Below are 20,500 nucleotides of genomic sequence, written 5' to 3' on the forward strand. Positions count from 1 at the left end.
AATGACACAATTCTTCAGTGATCGACCTTCTCTCTCACCATGCTCACGGAGCTAAGCAGAATGTGCGTCATCACCTGTAGTCGCCATGGAAACGGGATCAGGAAATCGGCGATATGGCAAGTTTCCCTTGCCGTACGCAAGCGAGAGATATACCATCGGAACCGATATCCAATTGTCTTTCATCTGAGCCCTACTTGAAAAATCGATGCACTTCCCCTTTAAACAAAATTTAAATTGGAGGCAAAGCGCGTGCCAGACCACCACCCTGTCACTGTGTAAACAATTCGTAACTGTGTGGAAGATGTCCTGGTAGCGTCTAGAGCCAGTAGAGGTGTATCACTTTGGAGTCGCATTGCCATAATATAGCCACATTGCCACATTGAAGTGTACATTTGGCACTACGCCTTTTGACTTCGGCCTTTTAATGCCATAATATCGGTAGTGGCTTCAGATGGCGGGGTTGATGGTGAAGAGACCAGGCCTTGCAATGCAGATGCACTGTACTGAAGTGTGCATGTGCTCCAGTATAGTAGTTACCACAAGCAAATAGCGCGAGTTCTTCGCACAGCAGTCAGCATCTGCCATGTCTTTCGGACGCGCCCCAAGTGTCAGCTACGATACAAGCTGTCCACAGACACAGGTGACAACACAACACCCTACGCTACAACCTAGACAAGCCGTGATCCATAGCTATTAATGTTTGTGGCTAGGCGCCCGGCGGATAGTGCTAGCTTTATATCTAGAATAATTAGCACTTTCTGAAAACTAGCATTAAAAGCAAAAAAAGGAATTATCCTGTCCGTTCTCGAAGGGAACTCACGACGGCCGGTAACACCCGGTAAACCCTAGCGGCAGATGCAGCGCCTAACGGTGGGAGTGAGTGGATAAGTTTCACAACCACTAGCACTAGCATTTCGCTAGCATACTCCCGCAAGTTTTGCAGAAAACTAGCATCTTCTTGCGAAAACTAGTACACAAGGCAGAACAACAGAGACCAAAAAGCTTTCTCGTTACTCCGAGTTTCGTGTTCAAAAACACTCGTCAGACGGATTAGTACATGACATTGTATCATATTATGGTTATGCTGCAAGATACATGGTGTTATGAATCTGAAACATTAGTCATCTATACTATTACATGTATTTCCATTTTTCGAAGCAGAATTGAAGCATTCAGTGCTACTTTGGAGCAGAATAGCATTCAGTTGGATTTTGGAGCATATTGAAAAGCAGAATCCATTGAAAAAATTCTCGAGCATTATCCGCTGGAGCCTACGGAAGAAAGTTGTGGCTACTACTAGTCCAACATGTAGATTTACGTTATAACTTCTTTATTCCTGGTATCTTCAGCAATTCCTGCGCCTTCTCAAGGCAATCCAGTAGATCTACTGTACAATGTCATACATTTTAGCTCTCACACGCCTGGATTGGTGGTTGCAGGTAGTCTAGAGCGCTGCTGGATCCGTGCTATCAATGCCTCGCGTTTACCCGACCACATGTCTGGCAGTTTTGACACTTGGCTTCTAAGATATGCACCCTCAGGCTCAGGGCAAGCGTTCGCATTTCTTGTCTCTGCTCACGTGCCGTGGTAGTTAGTTACAGCACATTGTATTGTAGTGTCAACATGACCTGAGACTGATATGAGGTCCGCGAGTGTGAATTGCCGCTCCACCTTCGCATCACCTGCAATAAAATGAATGAGTATGTCCCAATCCACATAGTCGTTTCCCTAGGGTAGAGGTGATTTTAGAATAAGGCTTAGATGCCTAGTAAACGTGCCTGTAAGTCCATCATAGTCTCAGGATCTGTCGTTGATACTCCTCTTCCTGAAAACAGAGCTGCTCAAGGACGCCGGAATCTTACTGGCTCCTCGACATCAACCTGGACAGCGGCTAGAGAGATCAGGTACGGTTTGTTTGTAAATCTTTCCCTGAGCCTCCCACTCGCAGAGCAAGTGCATGCGCGCTGTGTGTTGTTGGTCTTGCCCACCACACGGAAAATACGTGGAGAGACCAAAGGCGCAAAGGCGCAGTGTGGTACACTGGTAGCTTGGTGGGTCTAGGAAAGGCAGAGCCTAGCCCTGTCCTCTGCCGCTCTGGCACTACTATCCGGTAGTCTGTTACTCAGTCTGTGAGTCGACTGCTTTCTAGTCATGTTTTGCCCGTGAGGCTGTGTATGTGTATCATGTGTAACACGTTGTGTATCCAGTTTCGCGGTGTCCGTGCTGTAGCTGTGACGCGAGGCGCTTTGTAAGCCCCACCACCAAAGCACCATGGCCCACACCAGGAGTCGTAGAGAGCAGGGAGCAGTAAAATAGTATTTTTTAAATACTCCCTGGTAGAGAGTGTCTACGTAGATTTACAACTCCCTGCCCCACACCAACAGGCAACACACACACACACACACACACACACACACACACACACACACACACACACACACACACACACACACACACACACACACACACACACACACACACACACACACACACACACACACACACACACACACACACACACACACACACACACACACACACACACACACACACACACACACACACACACACACACACACACACACACACACACACACACACACACACACACACACACACACACACACACACACACACACACACACACACACACACACACACACACACACACACACACACACACACACACACACACACACACACACACACACACACACACACACACACACACACACACACACACACACACACACACACACACACACACACACACACACACACACACACACACACACACACACACACACACACACACACACACACACACACACACACACACACACACACACACACACACACACACACACACACACACACACACACACACACACACACACACACACACACACACACACACACACACACACACACACACACACACACACACACACACACACACACACACACACACACACACACACACACACACACACACACACACACACACACACACACACACACACACACACACACACACACACACACACACACACACACACACACACACACACACACACACACACACACACACACACACACACACACACACACACACACACACACACACACACACACACACACACACACACACACACACACACACACACACACACACACACACACACACACACACACACACACACACACACACACACACACACACACACACACACACACACACACACACACACACACACACACACACACACACACACACACACACACACACACACACACACACACACACACACACACACACACACACACACACACACACACACACACACACACACACACACACACACACACACACACACACACACACACACACACACACACACACACACACACACACACACACACACACACACACACACACACACACACACACACACACACACACACACACACACACACACACACACACACACACACACACACACACACACACACACACACACACACACACACACACACACACACACACACACACACACACACACACACACACACACACACACACACACACACACACACACACACACACACACACACACACACACACACACACACACACACACACACACACACACACACACACACACACACACACACACACACACACACACACACACACACACACACACACACACACACACACACACACACACACACACACACACACACACACACACACACACACACACACACACACACACACACACACACACACACACACACACACACACACACACACACACACACACACACACACACACACACACACACACACACACACACACACACACACACACCTCAGACCTCAGACCTGCCCATCGCGGAAGCGATGATAGCGAACAGCTATGTTAGACATAGGAACTTGACACACACCTCAGACCTCAGACCTCAGACCTGCCCATCGCGGAAGCGATGATAGCGAACAGCTATGTTAGACATAGGAACTTGACACACACCTCAGACCTCAGACCTCAGACCTGCCCATCGCGGAAGCGATGATAGCGAACAGCTATGTTAGACATAGGAACTTGCCACACACCTCAGACCTCAGACATGCCCATCGCGGAAGCGATGATAGCGAACAGCTATGTTAGACATAGCAACTTGTGAGAAAAAGACACAATTCGGTGGCCACCGTTACTTGAGCTAGCAGGTTTGTGCGCTGTCCAGTAGTAGCGTCGCGATTCCAGGAGATGAGAATGATTTCAAGCAGATCTAGCACACAACAGTCATACTCCTAGTTATGGAGCTTTCTTCATATCACGGCGACATCTGCTCGTTGAGGATCTAATCGTTGTCCAAATCTGAATAATCAACGCAGTGTGAGTGTCGAAATTCCAAAATAGTCGTCATGCTCATTACGAGCAGTGGAGTTCGGGTTTGACTTTCCATCCATTCTTTGTTGTGAAGCTACTACCAGTAAACTGTATTACCTTAGGAGTACTAAACGACTTACGTCCAGCTTCTAAAGGACTATGTTCAGGTTTGGGAGAACTAATTACTTAGAATATTAACTTCTAATTACTTAGAAGTCGATTCATGTCACTCAGTGTTCCGTACCAGCGATGTGGTCTCAATGAGGTGCATCAAAAAGCCATGGAGGCAGGTGGTCTCCTGGTGGGTTCCCTCACACTTTGTGGCGTGGGTAGGATGATGAAGGACACTCGCTCGCGGTGAGTCTGGAACTTGACTCCTGAGTGAGTTCTGACTTCTCTCGAGCCAGTTATTATTATGAATGAAGTACATTGATTTCTTAGCCATATCACTCAGTCACTCCAGGAACTTCTCCCCCCCCCCCCCTCCCCCTCCAAACTACACACACGAAGTGGCGTAGCATAGCTCGCCGCTATCTGTGGTATTGTGACCATGTGCCAGAGCACCTTGGTTGTGTGGTAAAATGCACCACCGATAACCTCACCATAGGCACATCTTTGTCTATTTTGACTATGCAGTACTTGGTCTCTACTCGTATGACGCCCATTTGCGGTTGCGGTGACCAGACTACTCTGAATACACACGTAACACACGTACTATGTGCCTGCACACACACACACACACGCACATACACACACACACACATACACACACACACAGTGAAACATACTTGAAGTACACACACACACACACACACACACACACGCATACACACACACACACACGCATACACACACACCAAAAGTTGAGGGCATGGCACTCGGTGCTCAGCACATGGCCAATGTGCCAAATGCTAGCTCCACAGTGCTCCTCTTGTGCTGCTGTTTGAATTTCTGCCTTTGGAACAGTATATACAGCGAGAAAGACTGTATGTTAGTCACCCACCTCATTTAGTCCTGGCCTGATTTTTAAGGATTTGAAGGTCAGAATTGGATACTCAGAACTTGACATACTTAGGCAATATTGCCCGCAAGCGCTTACTAGTAGTAGTTTGCGTGAGCTAAAAGTTTACCTGATTTGAAAAAATCCAAGCAAAATCCCTGAAATTGATGTGGCACGTATTTTAGACAGGCGGTAATGAAAGACCAGCCGCAATTCCAGTAAAGACCGTAGATGCGATGCTGAAGGTTTCTTCAGTGGTGATATGTCTGATCACATGGTTGCCCTTGACTTGGGGTGCCTCTGCCAGCTCTAGTGATACGGGCAGTGAATGATTCATTGACAAGGGTCGACCCTCCCCCCCCCCCCCCGTCAGTCGCACAGCTAACAGCAAATACCCTATGATGCAGCTCACCAGATTAATGCTCTGCTTCGCAGTTTGGAAATACATTCTCCGTGCCCCATCCTCAGAATTTGTTGAGAAGGACAATTGTGCTCTCAGAAGACCGATAAATAGGTACCATCTTTCATGGGAGACTGGCTGGTGACCTAGTCTGCACTAATGCAAGCCATGCAGGGTTCTAGCCAGGACAACATGGTGTGTGGGGGGGGGGGGCAGGGGCAGTTACCTCGTAACACATTTTCCATTTTCAAAATAACTGTCTTGCAATGCGAAACGCAACGTACGGGGCGAACACCTGACTTCACCCCAGACAAAGGTGCATTTATGAACTCAGAAGTACTGACTATCGACTTCATTTTCGTTGAATGGCAGTTAAAAAAAAAAAAAAGGAAATGAGTAGGGGCGGCACTTTTTCACAGGGAGCGGGGGGCGCAAACAGAGTAGGGGAGCTGCGCCCCCTACCCCCCCCCCCTTTTTGGCTAGAACCCTGGCATGAGAATTGAGCATCCGTAAAAATTTGCGCCAAGGCAAAACAAGCCCACAGATATAGGCTGTCTCCGACCCATGTGAAAGCTATTTTTATGACATCATGCTTGATTAAGCTGTGTTCACAACTGGCGCATGCACGAGAGGAATCACGCGTGTGTGTGTGTATTTTACTGGCCTTCCAGGTATTTTGGATGTGGAAACGCTTCAAAATGGAATTCCGTGTATTTTTCAGCGTATATCAGGCGCATAATGACGTGTATGCCAGTATGCGCTGTGACTGGCACGTTTGCGGTTCACGCGTGTCTAGACACGTATTCAGACTTCCCAAAAATCTACTTTGGTCGTATTTTAGGTCATGTGAGGTCTTCAAGTACTTTTTTGACCCTGCCAGTGCCCCCCCCCCCCCCCCCCGCTCCCTCCCCCTCCCCCAAGCCCTTCTATTTTAGTCCTGCCCTACCGCAAGTCTACTTTCATGGCTGATGCTAGCATGTTCCCTACCGCGAGAGATTTCTAGGCTCATTGTTTTCTTCATCCCATGGATCCAGGTTTTCTTATCTTAAATCTTTCTCCCTTTCCATCGCAATCATAACATTGGGCAGGATTGTCCGCTTGATTTGGGATGTAAAGTTAATAAGAACAAATACAATACAAAATAGTCACAGTGCCGCAAACGCCCTGCGTACATGCACAGAATCTGAACACAGCTGTGCACATCAAGCCGTTGGTGTGGACCAAGGTTGGGCAAAGTATTTCACTGCATTCGATTCTTTGGGACGGTGCGCATAAAATGACTGTAATGCAGCTGCGTGTGTGTGCCGTTGGCATGGTGTCCTGTGTTGTCTTGTCTTGCAGGTCTGAGTGGACGCCAAGACACAATGGTGGTGCATTGTGAGGTGTTGTTCGTGGCTGTCTGCATTCTCTTGCTGGGTCCCAGAGCGGGCCACTCACAGTTCAGCCAGAGTCCAGATCTGACTGTTAAATGTAAGTGAGATTGCTTGTGGCGGAATGGGTGAACAACTTCATGCGAAATAGTTATATGAGTGCATGAAATGGAGCTCAGGTCAGGTGAAAATATTAAGCCAAAGAACTTGTAGCTACTTGTTAGAGTGAGATTCTAAAGTACTATAGACCTCTAGACTTTGTCGAATAATTCAAATTTGGTTTGAAGCTCTGGAGATATGTCTTCTGGTTATTGCGCCGGAAGTTCCCCCGATTTAGATTTCTAATATAGATTTCTAGGCGATTGGATAACGAACGCCCAATTTCGGAAATTTTACGCACGAAATGATCACAGGTTTTATGGGGTGTATGTCTACCGGATGATGGCCTAACGGTTTATTGAAACCAAATATCTATACTTTTGAAACGCACTATAGGCCATCGAAAGTATGCTCATCCTCACTTGCCAAGACCAGGTCAAACTATAATACAACTTGCCCGGTAGTCACTTGTCAGGCATGGTGGTGGCCTGGCACGAGCGAAACTTCCTCAGCTGGTTGTGTTTATCAGCACAATTGCATAGCCGGTGGCGACGTGGATGTTCAAACTTTACTTCACTTTACTTGTTAGGCCGATAAATATGGTGGTAAAGACACACCTGGCAATATGGTGGTAAACACACCCCTGCCCACACACGCTTTCCAAGCTGCAAAGCTCTGGCACAGAGCTCTCCTTCTCACCACCACCACCATCAGTTCGCGCCTGGCGCCTCGTCGATGCATGGTTGGCGGTATCCGACATAGCAGGCTGGTACATCAAGTAGCGCATGGTACATAGAAGATGTCATCAAGTAGCGCATGGTACATAGAAGATGTTAGGCCACTACAAGTAACCTAATACCAACACACCAATATGTAGAAAGGAAAAGGACATATGGAAACGAGTTAAGAGTAACTCTCCACCACTAACTAGATACTATATACAGTCAGAAAGTGCAACAACTAGGCACAAAACTGACAGAGGACTGAGACATTCGACGTCCTGACACCTAGCTTCAACACATCTCCGTACATCTGACTGTATATAGTATCTAGTTACAGTGGTGGAGAGTTACTCTTAACTCGTTTCCATGTGTCCTTTTCCTTTCTACTTTTATTATTGGCTCAATTCCCGAGTTTCAAATTACACCAATATGTATTTTTTTATTTCGCCTTCTCCTCCAGCTTTCTGGCACTGTCGTTGCACTGATGTCACCTACGAGCTGGTCGGCTATCAACTCTCCGATCCGACGTCGACTTGGGACGAGGAGGTGCGTGACCATGAAAATGCGTACGGCGACTGTGCCGACAATGACTTTGGCCTGCCAGAGGTTGGCCTCTATGACCATGAGTGCCTGAGAGACTTCCACACCTTCCTGGTCAACCACTACCAGATAGCGGCCGACACGAGAATCTGGATGCGGGGCGCACACTTTGCCAAAGGTACCGAGTGTAGCGTGTTCGACGGATCACAGGTAATCAGCAACTATAACTGTTCATGGCCCAATGCATACGTATGCCAGGGCGAGGACCCACAGAAGATGCGTAAGTGCATGGTTGCATCCACTCCGATGTGTATTCGTACCTCATAGAATAGAGTGGTTTCACATGTGTTGTCATGTGACAGAACTTGTGTAGAAAGTGATCATGTCATGTGATCAGTGGAATCAACATGGCCGACATCATGTGACCCATAGATGCAAGGGTTGACTGGAGTAGGAACCAACATGGCCGACATCATGTGACCCATAGATGCAAGGGTTGAGTGGAGTAGGAATCAACATAGCCGACATCATGTGACCCATAGATGCAAGGCAGGGAGTCGTAAAAGCCCGGGAGAGGACACGGGATGCGCGCACGCGGACGATGTTTGCCTCGGCCAGAAAGTGAAGCACGCTAGGCCGGCGCGGCCGGATCTGCTCGATCCACGGCGCTGTGCTTGTCTTCAGGGCAGGGAGTCCTAAAATACCAATATTTTACAACTCGTTGTTGACACCATTATCCGAAACTGGTGGCGAAGGAAGGATAAACATGATTGTATGTCTGTCAGACTCAGTACAGGGGTGGGGAGTTGAGTGTGTGTGTGTGTGTGGGGGGAAGGGGGGAGGGGGGGGGGGGGAGGCGTGTGTATGTGCACATGTGCTTGTACTTTTGTGTGTGTTTGTACAGTGTTTGTGTGTGTGCTTGTGTGTGTGCGCGCGAACGTGTGTGTGCATTTTTGTGCACAATTCCGTTATGAAGTACAAATGATAGGTTTACCTTTTGTACACTCGCCAAGACTTCCGTTTCCTAAACGGCTCAAGTCACCGCGTACTCAGTATACGAGTAGAAAAGTGTTGAAATTATCAAGATTTATAAATAACGACCTGCAACCATGTACAATGTAGATAGATAGGGAACACACATTGATTGTTTTTAAAAGAATCCAGGCATTATCATGAATCATGGAACGAGTGCGTAATAATGCGTAATAATGCTCTATGTTGCGTTTTGACGGTGCTGAAGGAAGGGAGCCGTCGCGATTTACTCACAGAAGTCCACTCGACTGCAATTTCTGACACAAATTCATAAATCCACGAGTACGCCGAGGAAGCTCAGCGGATCTCCACAAGAACTTTCGCCCATCGCCTGCAATGGAATATGGGCTGTATGATACGACCAGTGGTTAAGACGGGAAGTGGCGTCATTTTCCACAAATCTCGTTTCATTCACAACCATTTGACTGCAATTCAGTGCAATTTCTGCCGCAAATTCAACTCCACGAGTACGAGGAAGCTCAGCGGATCTCAACACGAACGTTCGCCCATCACCTGCAATGGAATATGGGCTGTATGCTACGACCAGCGGCTAACACGGGAAGTGGCGTCATTTTCCACAAATCTCGTTTCATTCACAACCATTTGACTGCAATTCAGTGCAATTTCTGCCACAAATTCAACTCCACGAGTACGAGGAAACTCAGCGGATCTCAACACGAACGTTGGCCCATCACCTGCAATGGAATATGGGCTGTATGCTACGACCAGCGGCTAACACGGGAAGTGGCGTCATTTTCCACAAATCTCGTTTCATTCACAACCATTTGACTGCAATTCAGTGCAATTTCTGCCACAAATTCAACTCCACGAGTACGAGGAAACTCAGCGGATCTCAACACGAACGTTGGCCCATCACCTGCAATGGAATATGGGCTGTATGCTACGACCAGCGGCTAACACGGGAAGTGGCGTCATTTTCCACAAATCTCGTTTCATTCACAACCATTTGACTGCAATTCAGTGCAATTGCTGCCACAAATTCAACTCCACGAGTACGAGGAAACTCAGCGGATCTCAACACGAACGTTGGCCCATCACCTGCAATGGAATATGGGCTGTATGATACGACCAGCGGCTAACACGGGAAGTGGCGTCATTTTCCACAAATCTCATTTCGTTCACCCCAACTCAAATAAAAGTGAAGTACAATTAGGGATTTGTCTTGCATTTCCATCGCCTCAGAATAAATTAACTTCGATAAACTGAGAGAGAATGAGTGAGGCAGCTGGAAGGTGAGGATGAAAATAGAGATCAGAAGACTCGACGGAGCAATCGTCTCCGTGCTCTAAGAGAAATCGGAGAATGTCCCAATTAGTATTTCAAGAAGACATCACAATTTTCGAAAATAATTATTATTTCCTTGCCTCGCAACACCGTTCCCTGGCAGCGTTCCCCGGCAGCGCGAGGCAAAGATGTTTTCTGGGAATGTGTGCCGTGTCCTCTCCCGGGCTTTTACGACTCCCTGATGCAAGGGTTGACTGGAGTAGGATTCAACATGGCTGACATCATGTGACCCCTAGATGCAAGGGTTGACTGGAGTAGGAACCAACATGGCTGACATCATGTGACCCCTAGATGCAAGGGTTGAGTGGAGTAGGAACCAACATGGCTGACATCATGTGACCCCTAGATGCAAGGGTTGAGTGGAGTAGGAACCAACATGGCTGACATCATGTGACCCCTAGATGCAAGGGTTGAGTGGAGTAGGAACCAACATGGCCGTCATGCATGGTCATGTGATGGATGTGAAACCACTCTGTTGTTGTGAAGGAGAGGAAACACCAACAGCTCACTCTGGTTCGGCTACCCGACAACTAACCCTGAAGGGCTGTCATCCTTGTTATTTTATCTTGGTGTGTAAAGTTGTACAATATGTGAGTACTAGAAAAGGTACCGGTAGTATGGGAAGTAGTACGCAGCATGCTATTCTAATGTCATATATGGACAGGTGTAAATATGAGGATGTGAAGGTTATAGTGATATGTATAGGGATATTTAATGGCACCAAATAATATAGTTCCAATATCATCACACCATTCCCCTTCTCCGGTCACAGATACCATCGGTGACAATGACTAAACGAGAAACAATAGATAGAGGATGTAATGGCACTAAGGGATATAATTGTACAATAGTATCACAGTTCTCCCATCCAAGCTCATAAGTATGTGAATCAGGGATTTTTTCCTATCCAAGCTGACGTGTGATCCATGGTAACAATGCTTTGACCTATTCATTCAACCAGCAAAAGACCATGTAAAACCAGAATTCAACAATGTCACATGGGGTGCCACCGTTTTCTTGCATATCCAATTTGTGAACGCAAAACAACCTATTTTCCTTTTCAACATCCTCAAGTGATGAATATTTGATACAGTGGGCTCCCAGCGGACTAGTTTGTGCGTGAAGTGTGTGTGCGCACAGTATGTGCTGCATCCAAACAGCCTGTTGAGGGTCACAGGAAGCATGAGTTTCAAAGTCTCAAGAAAATGTTCAAAGGCCTCTGCTAGGGCTGACGGCTACACCGTAGCTCAGTGGTTAGAGCACCGCTGGCCTCAAGCAAAGGTCCCTGGCTCGAGTCCTGGTGGTGACAGTGGGTTTTTTCTTCAGATCTCTTTTCAATATTCTCAAAATGATGAACGCCGGATTTCCCCTAGTCAGTTTCTGGTTTTCTACTTTTACCTTTTCTGTGCCTTGGCAGCTTTCGATTCATTTGATGAAGCCCCAGCAGCACCTGATGTAGAGATCACGCCTGCAGACACAGTGGTGTACGTTGCGTTTGTCAACGACACCGCCTGTCACGAGAATTGCGTGACAGTTACGACGACGAATCAGACTGGAACTTTCTCAACGGAGGTATGCAGCTCACATAGCATTGTGCCGGTTCCCCAGTTGAAGAAACAGGCAACGTACACAATCACTGCTTTCACCAAGGCAATACGTCAGTCGTCTTTCTTGCTCTCCAACCGCACATCACCCGTCACTGTCACTACACTATCTGCTGGTAAGAACTCTGAACACAGGGATATTACACAATGTTATAACCAGTCCGGGTTGTATGCCTGCACTGCATCCCTGCACATTGTGTCTGAACTTTGGTAGATTCAAAGCGCCACAAAACAAACTGTTCTTGGATTTGGTGCTGAGACTGGCAATTTCTCTAAACACAGATCTGGAAGCAAGCACTACCTGTACGAATAATAGCAAAAACGTCGAAAGTGCCTAGTGTAGTAGAATCCCCCCCCCCCCCCGTACCCTTGTAGGAGGTCTCGATCTGGGTGTACAAATAACTGATCACTGAGTTCAGAAAACCCTGCTTTGCAGCATGAGCATTGGATGAGTGTAGTTGCTGTAATATCCGATGCCCGTATTCTTACTTGTACTCTGAGAATACTTTTTCCTTCTTCTACGTGTAGCTCTGGAGGCAGACAAACAGTTTGTTTCCCCCTTGTTTCCACTTTGCCTGATTCTCCCATAAGTCTGACTTTGGTGCATTACGCCCATACTTGTTCTATTTGTCTCTCATCTGTTACGTCACTCATGAATAAACCCCACGCACTCCTCCCCTTTCTTTTTGTTTATCTCTCTTCTGTTTCCTTGCTTGTTCTCGTTATCTCTCTCTTGGCCTCTGTTTTCCTTTCACTCTATCTCCATCTCTCTCTCTCCCTCTCTCTCTATCTCTCTATCTCTCTCTGTCTGTCTCTGTCTCTCTGTTTGTCTGTCTCTCTCCCTCTCTCTCCCTCTCTCTCTCTCTCTCTCTCTCTCTCTCTCTCTCTCTCTCACTCACTCACTCTTTCTCTCTCTCTCTTTCTCTCTCTCTCTCCCTCTCTCTCTCTCACTCTTTCTCTCTCTCTCTTTCTCTCTCTCTCTCTTTCTCTCTCTCTCCCTCTCTCTCTCTCTCTCTCTCTCTCACTCTTTCTCTCTCTCTTTCTCTCTCTCCCTCTCTCTCTCTCTCTCACTCTTTCTCTCTCTCTCTTTCTCTCTCTCTCTCTCTCTCTCTCTATCTATCTATCTGATTATTCTCTATCTTTCTCTCTTCCCTATCTCTGTGCAGTCACCTCACCACAACCGAGTCCACCCAGTGGTGTGACGATCGATGCTGCGTTCGCCAGAGCTCTTCAAATCTCCTGGATTGCACCCAGCAGCCCTGCAATCGTTGCGTATGATGTGACAGCAGAAGGGACTTCCCCACTCTTCTCCCATACTGATCACATTGGCAAGATAGCACCTGGCAGGAGTGTGACGGGGACGATTCTGGGTGATCTAGTCCCATACACCAACTACACGGTCACTGTCTCTGTCATCACTACTGCAGGTCAAAGCCAGCTCTCCAGCTCGGTGTCCATGTTCACATTGGAGGATGGTTAGTTAATGCTTTAGCATATCAAAGCAAGCACCAGGGTCCTGCAACATTACGCTCGGCGGAGCATTGTTTTACATCGCATGCAACATTCCAATTTTCCAGCCATTGCAAGAAAGGCTGATTTGTGCAGTCGATGTGGGGATGCATCGGGTCATGTTGGGGGGGGGGGGGGGGGTGGCGAAGGAGGTGAATGAAGGGAGCAGCAGAACCAACCAGACAGACAGGTGTATAATGCCAGTGGCTGCTGCTCTAGGATTTCAAACCAACTGGTTACACGTCTACTTGTCAGTGTCACACCGGTCTTCCGACCGGGTCAGAGCCGGGTACGTTCAAGTGCAGCAAGTACTCGACATCATGTTCATCATGGAGTCATGAATATTTTACTACTCCTTGGTACAGAGGTACAAAAAGTACTCGATATGTCATGCATACCCCCAACCTGGTCACAGGTGACCCGGTGTTCTCTTTTCATACAGGTCAAAGTACCCCCAACTGGGTGACTAACCCGGCTGACCCGGCTTTGGAGTATACACTGAATGTACATCCCATGCTCATATGGTACAGGGACAAGCTCTGCCCCCCCCCCCCCCACCCCACTCTGTATTTCATGATTATTCAATTTTAATGAAGTTGAGAACTGTACCATTTGGCTGTTCAATAATGTAGCAATCTCTCCTCCTCTTCTCCTCCGTGAGCTCTCAGCCAACTGACTACCCTTAATAACCATTACACACACCAATAATTCAACGAAGAGATTACAGGCACTTTGTGACTGAAGAGAAGAGATTGTTCCATTATTCAATTTTGATAACTTACCTCACCTCTGAAGTATGCATTGGCTCGTCAGCACAACCAGCCCAGTGAAATGCTGTTTTCTTATCTAACGTAAGGTGTTGCTGAACATGCACATGTGCACGTACATGTATGGGCTCGGGCATGTGTGTGTGTGTGTGGTGTGGTGTGTGTGTGTGTGTGTGTGTGTGTGTGTGTGTGTGTGTGTGTGTGTGTGTGTGTGTGTGTGTGTGTGTGTGTGTGTGTGCGTGACGGTGGGTGTCTGTGGTGTGAGTGTGTGTGTGTCTGTGGTGTGTTTGTGTGTGTGTGTGTCTGCGGTGTGTTTGTGCGTGTGTGTATCTGTGGTGTGAGTGTGTGTGTGTGTGTTTGTGCGTGTGTACACGTGTCGGTATGTGTTGCTTTTGTTTGTGTGTGCGCGCGCTTGTGCATTTATGTTCATCCACCATGTCATCTAGCACCATCAGCCGGACCAGACATCGTTGGAGCCCACGCAAACAGCAGCACATCCGTGAACATACGCTGGACTCCTGTTCCTCCTGAACTGCGTAACGGTGTGATCATAGGCTACTATGTGCTGGCCGAAGCTCTCAACGTCGACAGCGAACACCTCTATGAGATCCGTGACGGTGATGCGTTGGAATTCCACATACCCAATCTCATCACGTACCAGGACTACTTATTCGCTGTGTCTGCAGTAACGAGTGCAGGAGCAAGCCACTGGGGCCAGCACATCTTCATGAATGTAGATCCCAATGGTAAGTAAGATACTGCTCTACGTACTGCTGAATTCGACAAATGTTCGGCGCGTGTAAATTTCGGCCTCCCAGGGCTAAAATACATTTCGGCTGAATTGAAATTTCGGCCTCCCAAGGCTAAAACAAATTTCGGCTGAATTGAAATTTCGGCCTCCCAGGGCTAAAACACATTTCGGCTGAATTGAAATTTCGGCCTCCCAGGGCTAACACACATTTCGGCTGAATTGAAATTTCGGCCTCCCAGGGCTAAAACACATTTCGGCTGAATTGAAATTTCGGCTGAATTGAAATTTCGGCCTCCCAGGGCTAAAACACATTTCGGCTGAATTAAAATTTCGGCCTCCCAGGGCTAAAACACATTTCAGTTGAATTGAAATTTCGGCCTCCCAGGGCTAAAACACATTTCAGTTGAATTGAAATTTCGGCCTCCCAGGGCTAAAACACATTTCGGCCGAATTGAGATTTCGGCCTGTATTGCATACTGCCGCTTCCCGTATATAGCACACAGTCACACTGAGCCTTGCAAAACAAAATGTCGGCCGCAAGAATTTTTCACCTAAAAATGCCCAAGCCGAAAATACTGTTACCGAAAGTACAAAAATAGATATGTGCCGAATATGTGTTGACTTACCTAACTCTGAATACTACATCCATGAACTGGCCTGGCGGAACTGGTCCAGTCGGTCAGACCATGGCCGGACCAACGTTTTCGCCACTGACGCGTGTTTGCTGCTGGTTAGGTCAGGACTGTGTATCCGCCATATCATACACAACGTATGAACGACTAGGGTATGGCCAGACCAACCTGCGCATATACGACCATGGTCTTATATGCGCGAGATTACGGTACACAGTCTAGTGCTTGTGATAGTGGAGTAGTGCAGGCCTACATTCTGCCATGCTAGAAAGTCACCTCACCACCACTAAAATAGGGAAGCAAAGTTGATGAGTGCTTCTGGTGATGAGATCATCCGCATTGGTTTGGTCATGTTTTGTGTTATTGCCTGCAGATCCTCCATATGTACGTCCGACCACCTCAGCCCCCAGTAAGTGTGTGTGTGTTTGTTTGTGTGTGTGTGTGTGTGTGTGTGTGTGTGTGTGTGTATGTGTGTATGTGTGTGCTGTTCTGTGACATGTACCTGTAGGTGCTTGATCATTTTGATGGCTTTCTAGTGTAGCAGAATGAAGAGCTGGAACCTGAATGTGAACTTTTAACAAGTGAAATGATAATTTCAATGTCCACTGACTGCATCCAAACTCACAAGTCTGACTACTACCCACGGTATATTTAAAATACTTTGCTCTGTTTTAGAGGAACTGACGAAAGTGAAGATTGTATTTCATGAACATGGAGAGCGTGTGTTGCTTTTCGAAGCAACATTTCGCGCCACACCCTTTGGAGTGAAGTGACTTCCACTTTGCATTTCTCTTTCTCTTTGGCCTCAACTTCTTTCTTGTCCGGTTGGCGATGGCAGCCGTCGTCTAGGGCCGATGTTATCCATGCCATGCACCATAACAGATGCGGTTCTACATCTCTTTCACCGAAGTCGCGCAGTAAAGTCGAGGCCAGTGTCTGATGCCTGACTCAGTCGTGTAAGCCAAGCTAGCCTCACTCATCCAGAGCAGTCTTTCCCTTTCTACAAGTACAAAATTACTACACGTATGTGAGCATTTCTAATTTATCCTGCCTTACTTCTTGCTATTTGTGCAGCATTGCCCTCACCCACCACACCACCACCAACAACCAAGTCACCTATGCAATATATGAGTAAGGATACCATGATGGCTGGATGACTTCTTGATCACTCAATAACTGTGAACACTAAAGAATCCTCTACAACCAACAACAGTTGTTCAATTCATATACAATGATTGCCAATCAGTCAACGCCGTAATTTACACAGATGTTTGTACTGTGAAGAGAACATAATTTGAACAAACGGCGAGGAGACAACAATTTGATAACCGCAATCAGTAATACAAGCTGGATCGACATTTGTGTACACTGTATTCATGTATTGTAAAACTGTGGAGACAATGTGCAATAAAACGATGAAAAATGTGAAGAAATTGTGTAGAGAAATAAAGGGATTCAAACAAGTTTTCGTACAACACTCATCAGGAATCTTCGTTGTACTAAAGGACACTGAAAACAAAATTGAACTATTATAGAAAATCTAAGTTAGAGAAATAACACTAAGAACAACAGCAGTGAAATTTACAAGTGTGAATTTTAACAATGAAAGCGAGAGCAATAACGAATATGTGTACTAACACTAAACTTGCAACTGAAAAGTGAACAAAGAAGAGAAAGAAAGAAGGAAGGACAAAGTGATAACAAATAACAGCAGTACATTACACCTAGAACATTAACGGCCAAGCTTGGCCGCACCAAACATGACACTTTACTTGAACAATTTCAACCCAATTATACTATCTTTCTGTACACAGAAATTAGGCTTATACAGACGCTGACAGATGGCTTCCAAAACCTTTAACTGTAGTCCATAACCATGACGACCACGGCACAATACAGTGAATGAAGAGTCGGAATACGAATTGCAACAATCAGGACTAGCCAACAGATGATTGTACAATTTCTTCACATTTTTCATCGTTTTATTGCACATTGTCTCCACAGTTTTACAATACATGAATACAGTGTACACAAATGTCGATCCAGCTTGTATTACTGATTGCGGTTATCAGAACATAATTTGTGTGAAATTTCTTCTAGAGCCATGGGTTCCTACTACATGTACTGAGTTGCTGCCGCTGCTTGGTCACATGACTTCATTCCCACTGTGTAGGGTTTGCGTAGGTAATAACTCTTTACCCATTACATCCCAACATAAACCACGGGACATGCACCGTGTTTGCACCAGTTGTACATAGGGGTTTGCTTCACATGGTTTTGTGAAATATGTGAATCACGCAGCTACCTCGCCCAAGTGTTGATCTACTGCATAGAATTTTACCACGTCCTCTACCGTTGTTGTAAGATGAAACAAGCGGTCGTGTCTGCAGAACACTTGCAGATGTATCGTGCTTCCCTTGCAAAGGACAAACATTGTATGTATGTGTGTGTGCATGTGTGTGTGTGTGCGTGTGTATGTGTGTGTGTGTGCTTGTGTGTATGTGTGCATGCGTATGTCTGTCTGTGTGTGTGTGCCTGTGTGTGCATATGTGTTCTTGTTTGCATGCATGGTCTGTGTGTGTATGTATGTGTGCATGTGTGTGTTCTTGTGTGCATTTGTCTACATGTCTGTTCCCAGCAAGCATAGCTGACTCAACAGATGAAGACCAGAAGACGCGTGAGCCTGACAGTAAGTGAATGTTATTGGAAGCAGGTGCTGTTATTGCTGCAGAGCAGTCGGATAAACGATTTTTTTTAATTATCGTGTCTGTTCGAGAAGGGAACTCACGACCGCCGCTAAAACCCGGTAAACCCTAGCAGCAGATGCAGCGTCTAACGGTGGGGGTGAAGGGATGCGTCTCACAACCGCCAGCACAAGTGCCGAGACAACCCATTAGCCGCATCCATTTAGCCCTTGTGCCTGGCCACAAGTTCCCAGTTGACTGTGGGTAGCAGCACGCCTGGAAAGACCGCTCCCAGGCAGGACTTGAACCAGGTACCCCTCGCATCTCAATCATGGTCTTTGAATCATGGGATTTCACTAACCCACTATGCAGCTGGGTAGGATCCCCATATGTACGGTGTACGGATGTACAAAATCTCATAGAATCCCCTGAAATCCCGTACACCCGGTTGGGTGTTGACTGTGCAGGACCCTTTTGTATTTGCTGCTGTTCCCACTACGAACGTGCCTGAATGCATTTCACACGAAACCTTTTTCGGACAAGGATCTAGCTAGTCACTGGCGCTATTCGCAGTTTTTATGTAAAAAAAAAAAAAAAAAGTCTACACGCACCCCCACCCCCCTCTTTCTCCTCCCTCTGATCACAATTTCTTCCGGACCGGTTGGAATTATGCTGTAGAATATATCCTACATCTGGGATGCTCTGAACACTACCACGCTGATCTTAACATACTGTAGAAGCACTGAATTTAGCGAGTGAAATTTATAGGGTTGTCTGAGTCTGGACCAATTCGCGATGAAATCGTTTAGCGATCTGAGTTTCGGAGCTACGAAAAAGAGATGACTACACTGCACTGTACCCGCAGAATTTCGATTGGCGCGGCAAAACTTTAGCGAAAACACTCCTTTTGCTAGAATTGGCAAAGTATCACCAGGGCTAACATTAGCCATTCTACAGTAACCAGGTTAAGCTGAGCAATATTGTACCTTGTACCCGTGTGGTGATGAACGTATGACGAACAAATAATAGTCTAGTTGAGTGCCGGTTCAGGAAATAGAAAGATATTTCAAAATTTGACTTTTTCCTGTTCCTAGTATACTCTTTTAGGGTGGAATCAATTTTGAATAGCCAAATAGCCAAATATTCATTGCATCCCTATTGCACATGCCTTCAATTATGGTGTGTTTGATACCATTTTTGTGTACTGTGTGTGTGTGTGTGTGTGTGTGTGTGTGTGTGTGTGTGTGTGTGTGTGTGTGTGTGTGCATGTGTGTGTGTATGTGTGTGTGTGTATGTGTGTGTGTGTCCATGTGTGTATTACTCTTAATGCCACCAGGCACCACAGGCTCCGAGCCAGGTGAAGAGGAAAGGCCCGAAGAGCAGTCAACCTCACTGTCGACAGGAGCTAGCATTGGAATCGGTCTGGGACTGGGCGCGGTGGCTATTGCCTTGATTCTGCTTGCCTTTGTGCTCTACATCCGCAGGAATCAGCATGGACCAGCAAGGTCATCCGGTAACGGCGACGGAGGGATGGACACCTTCGCAGCTGCCGATGTACCTTACGATGGTTTGAACGATAGTGTGGAGAATCCCGTATACGGCGCTGATGAAGCGTAAGGATGATCTTGTTATGTTGCAATGAATAAGATAAAGTGCGCAGTCATTCTATGGTACCGTGTATCTGCTAGTAC

At 46.8% G+C, this 20,500-nt stretch overlaps 1 protein-coding gene across 2 annotated transcripts; it reads left to right on the forward strand.

The window, feature by feature from the left end:
* Nucleotides 1-1,710: 1,710 nt before the first annotated feature.
* On the forward strand, nt 1,711-20,449 carry LOC135825241 (phosphatidylinositol phosphatase PTPRQ-like). Of its 2 annotated transcripts, none has more exons than XM_065337979.1 (10): nt 1,711-1,904; nt 7,136-7,264; nt 8,446-8,805; nt 12,280-12,582; nt 13,633-13,941; nt 15,189-15,488; nt 16,499-16,534; nt 17,200-17,256; nt 18,764-18,814; nt 20,146-20,449. In XM_065337979.1, the coding sequence occupies exons 2-10, from the start codon at nt 7,159-7,161 to the stop codon at nt 20,424-20,426; spliced, it is 1,803 nt and encodes a 600-aa protein (XP_065194051.1). In that variant the 5' UTR covers nt 1,711-1,904; nt 7,136-7,158; the 3' UTR covers nt 20,427-20,449. The 2 variants fall into 2 exon arrangements, with proteins under 2 accessions (XP_065194051.1, XP_065194052.1); XM_065337980.1 differs by lacking the exon at nt 1,711-1,904 and adding an exon at nt 5,400-5,434.
* The last annotated feature ends 51 nt before the right edge of the window (nt 20,450-20,500 follow it).

The sequence above is a fragment of the Sycon ciliatum genome, chromosome 9 (assembly GCF_964019385.1).
Source record: "Sycon ciliatum chromosome 9, ocSycCili1.1, whole genome shotgun sequence".
NCBI classification, from domain to species: Eukaryota; Metazoa; Porifera; class Calcarea; order Leucosolenida; family Sycettidae; genus Sycon; species Sycon ciliatum.

Coding starts and splice junctions, on each gene's coding strand:
- LOC135825241 (XM_065337979.1), top strand. CDS start 7,159: ATGGTGGTGCATTGTGAGGTGTTGTTCGTGGCTGTCTGCATTCTCTTG. Junction 7,265..8,445: donor TCCAGATCTGACTGTTAAAT/GTAAGTGAGATT, acceptor CTTCTCCTCCAG/CTTTCTGGCACTGTCGTTGC. Junction 18,815..20,145: donor GAAGACGCGTGAGCCTGACA/GTAAGTGAATGT, acceptor TAATGCCACCAG/GCACCACAGGCTCCGAGCCA.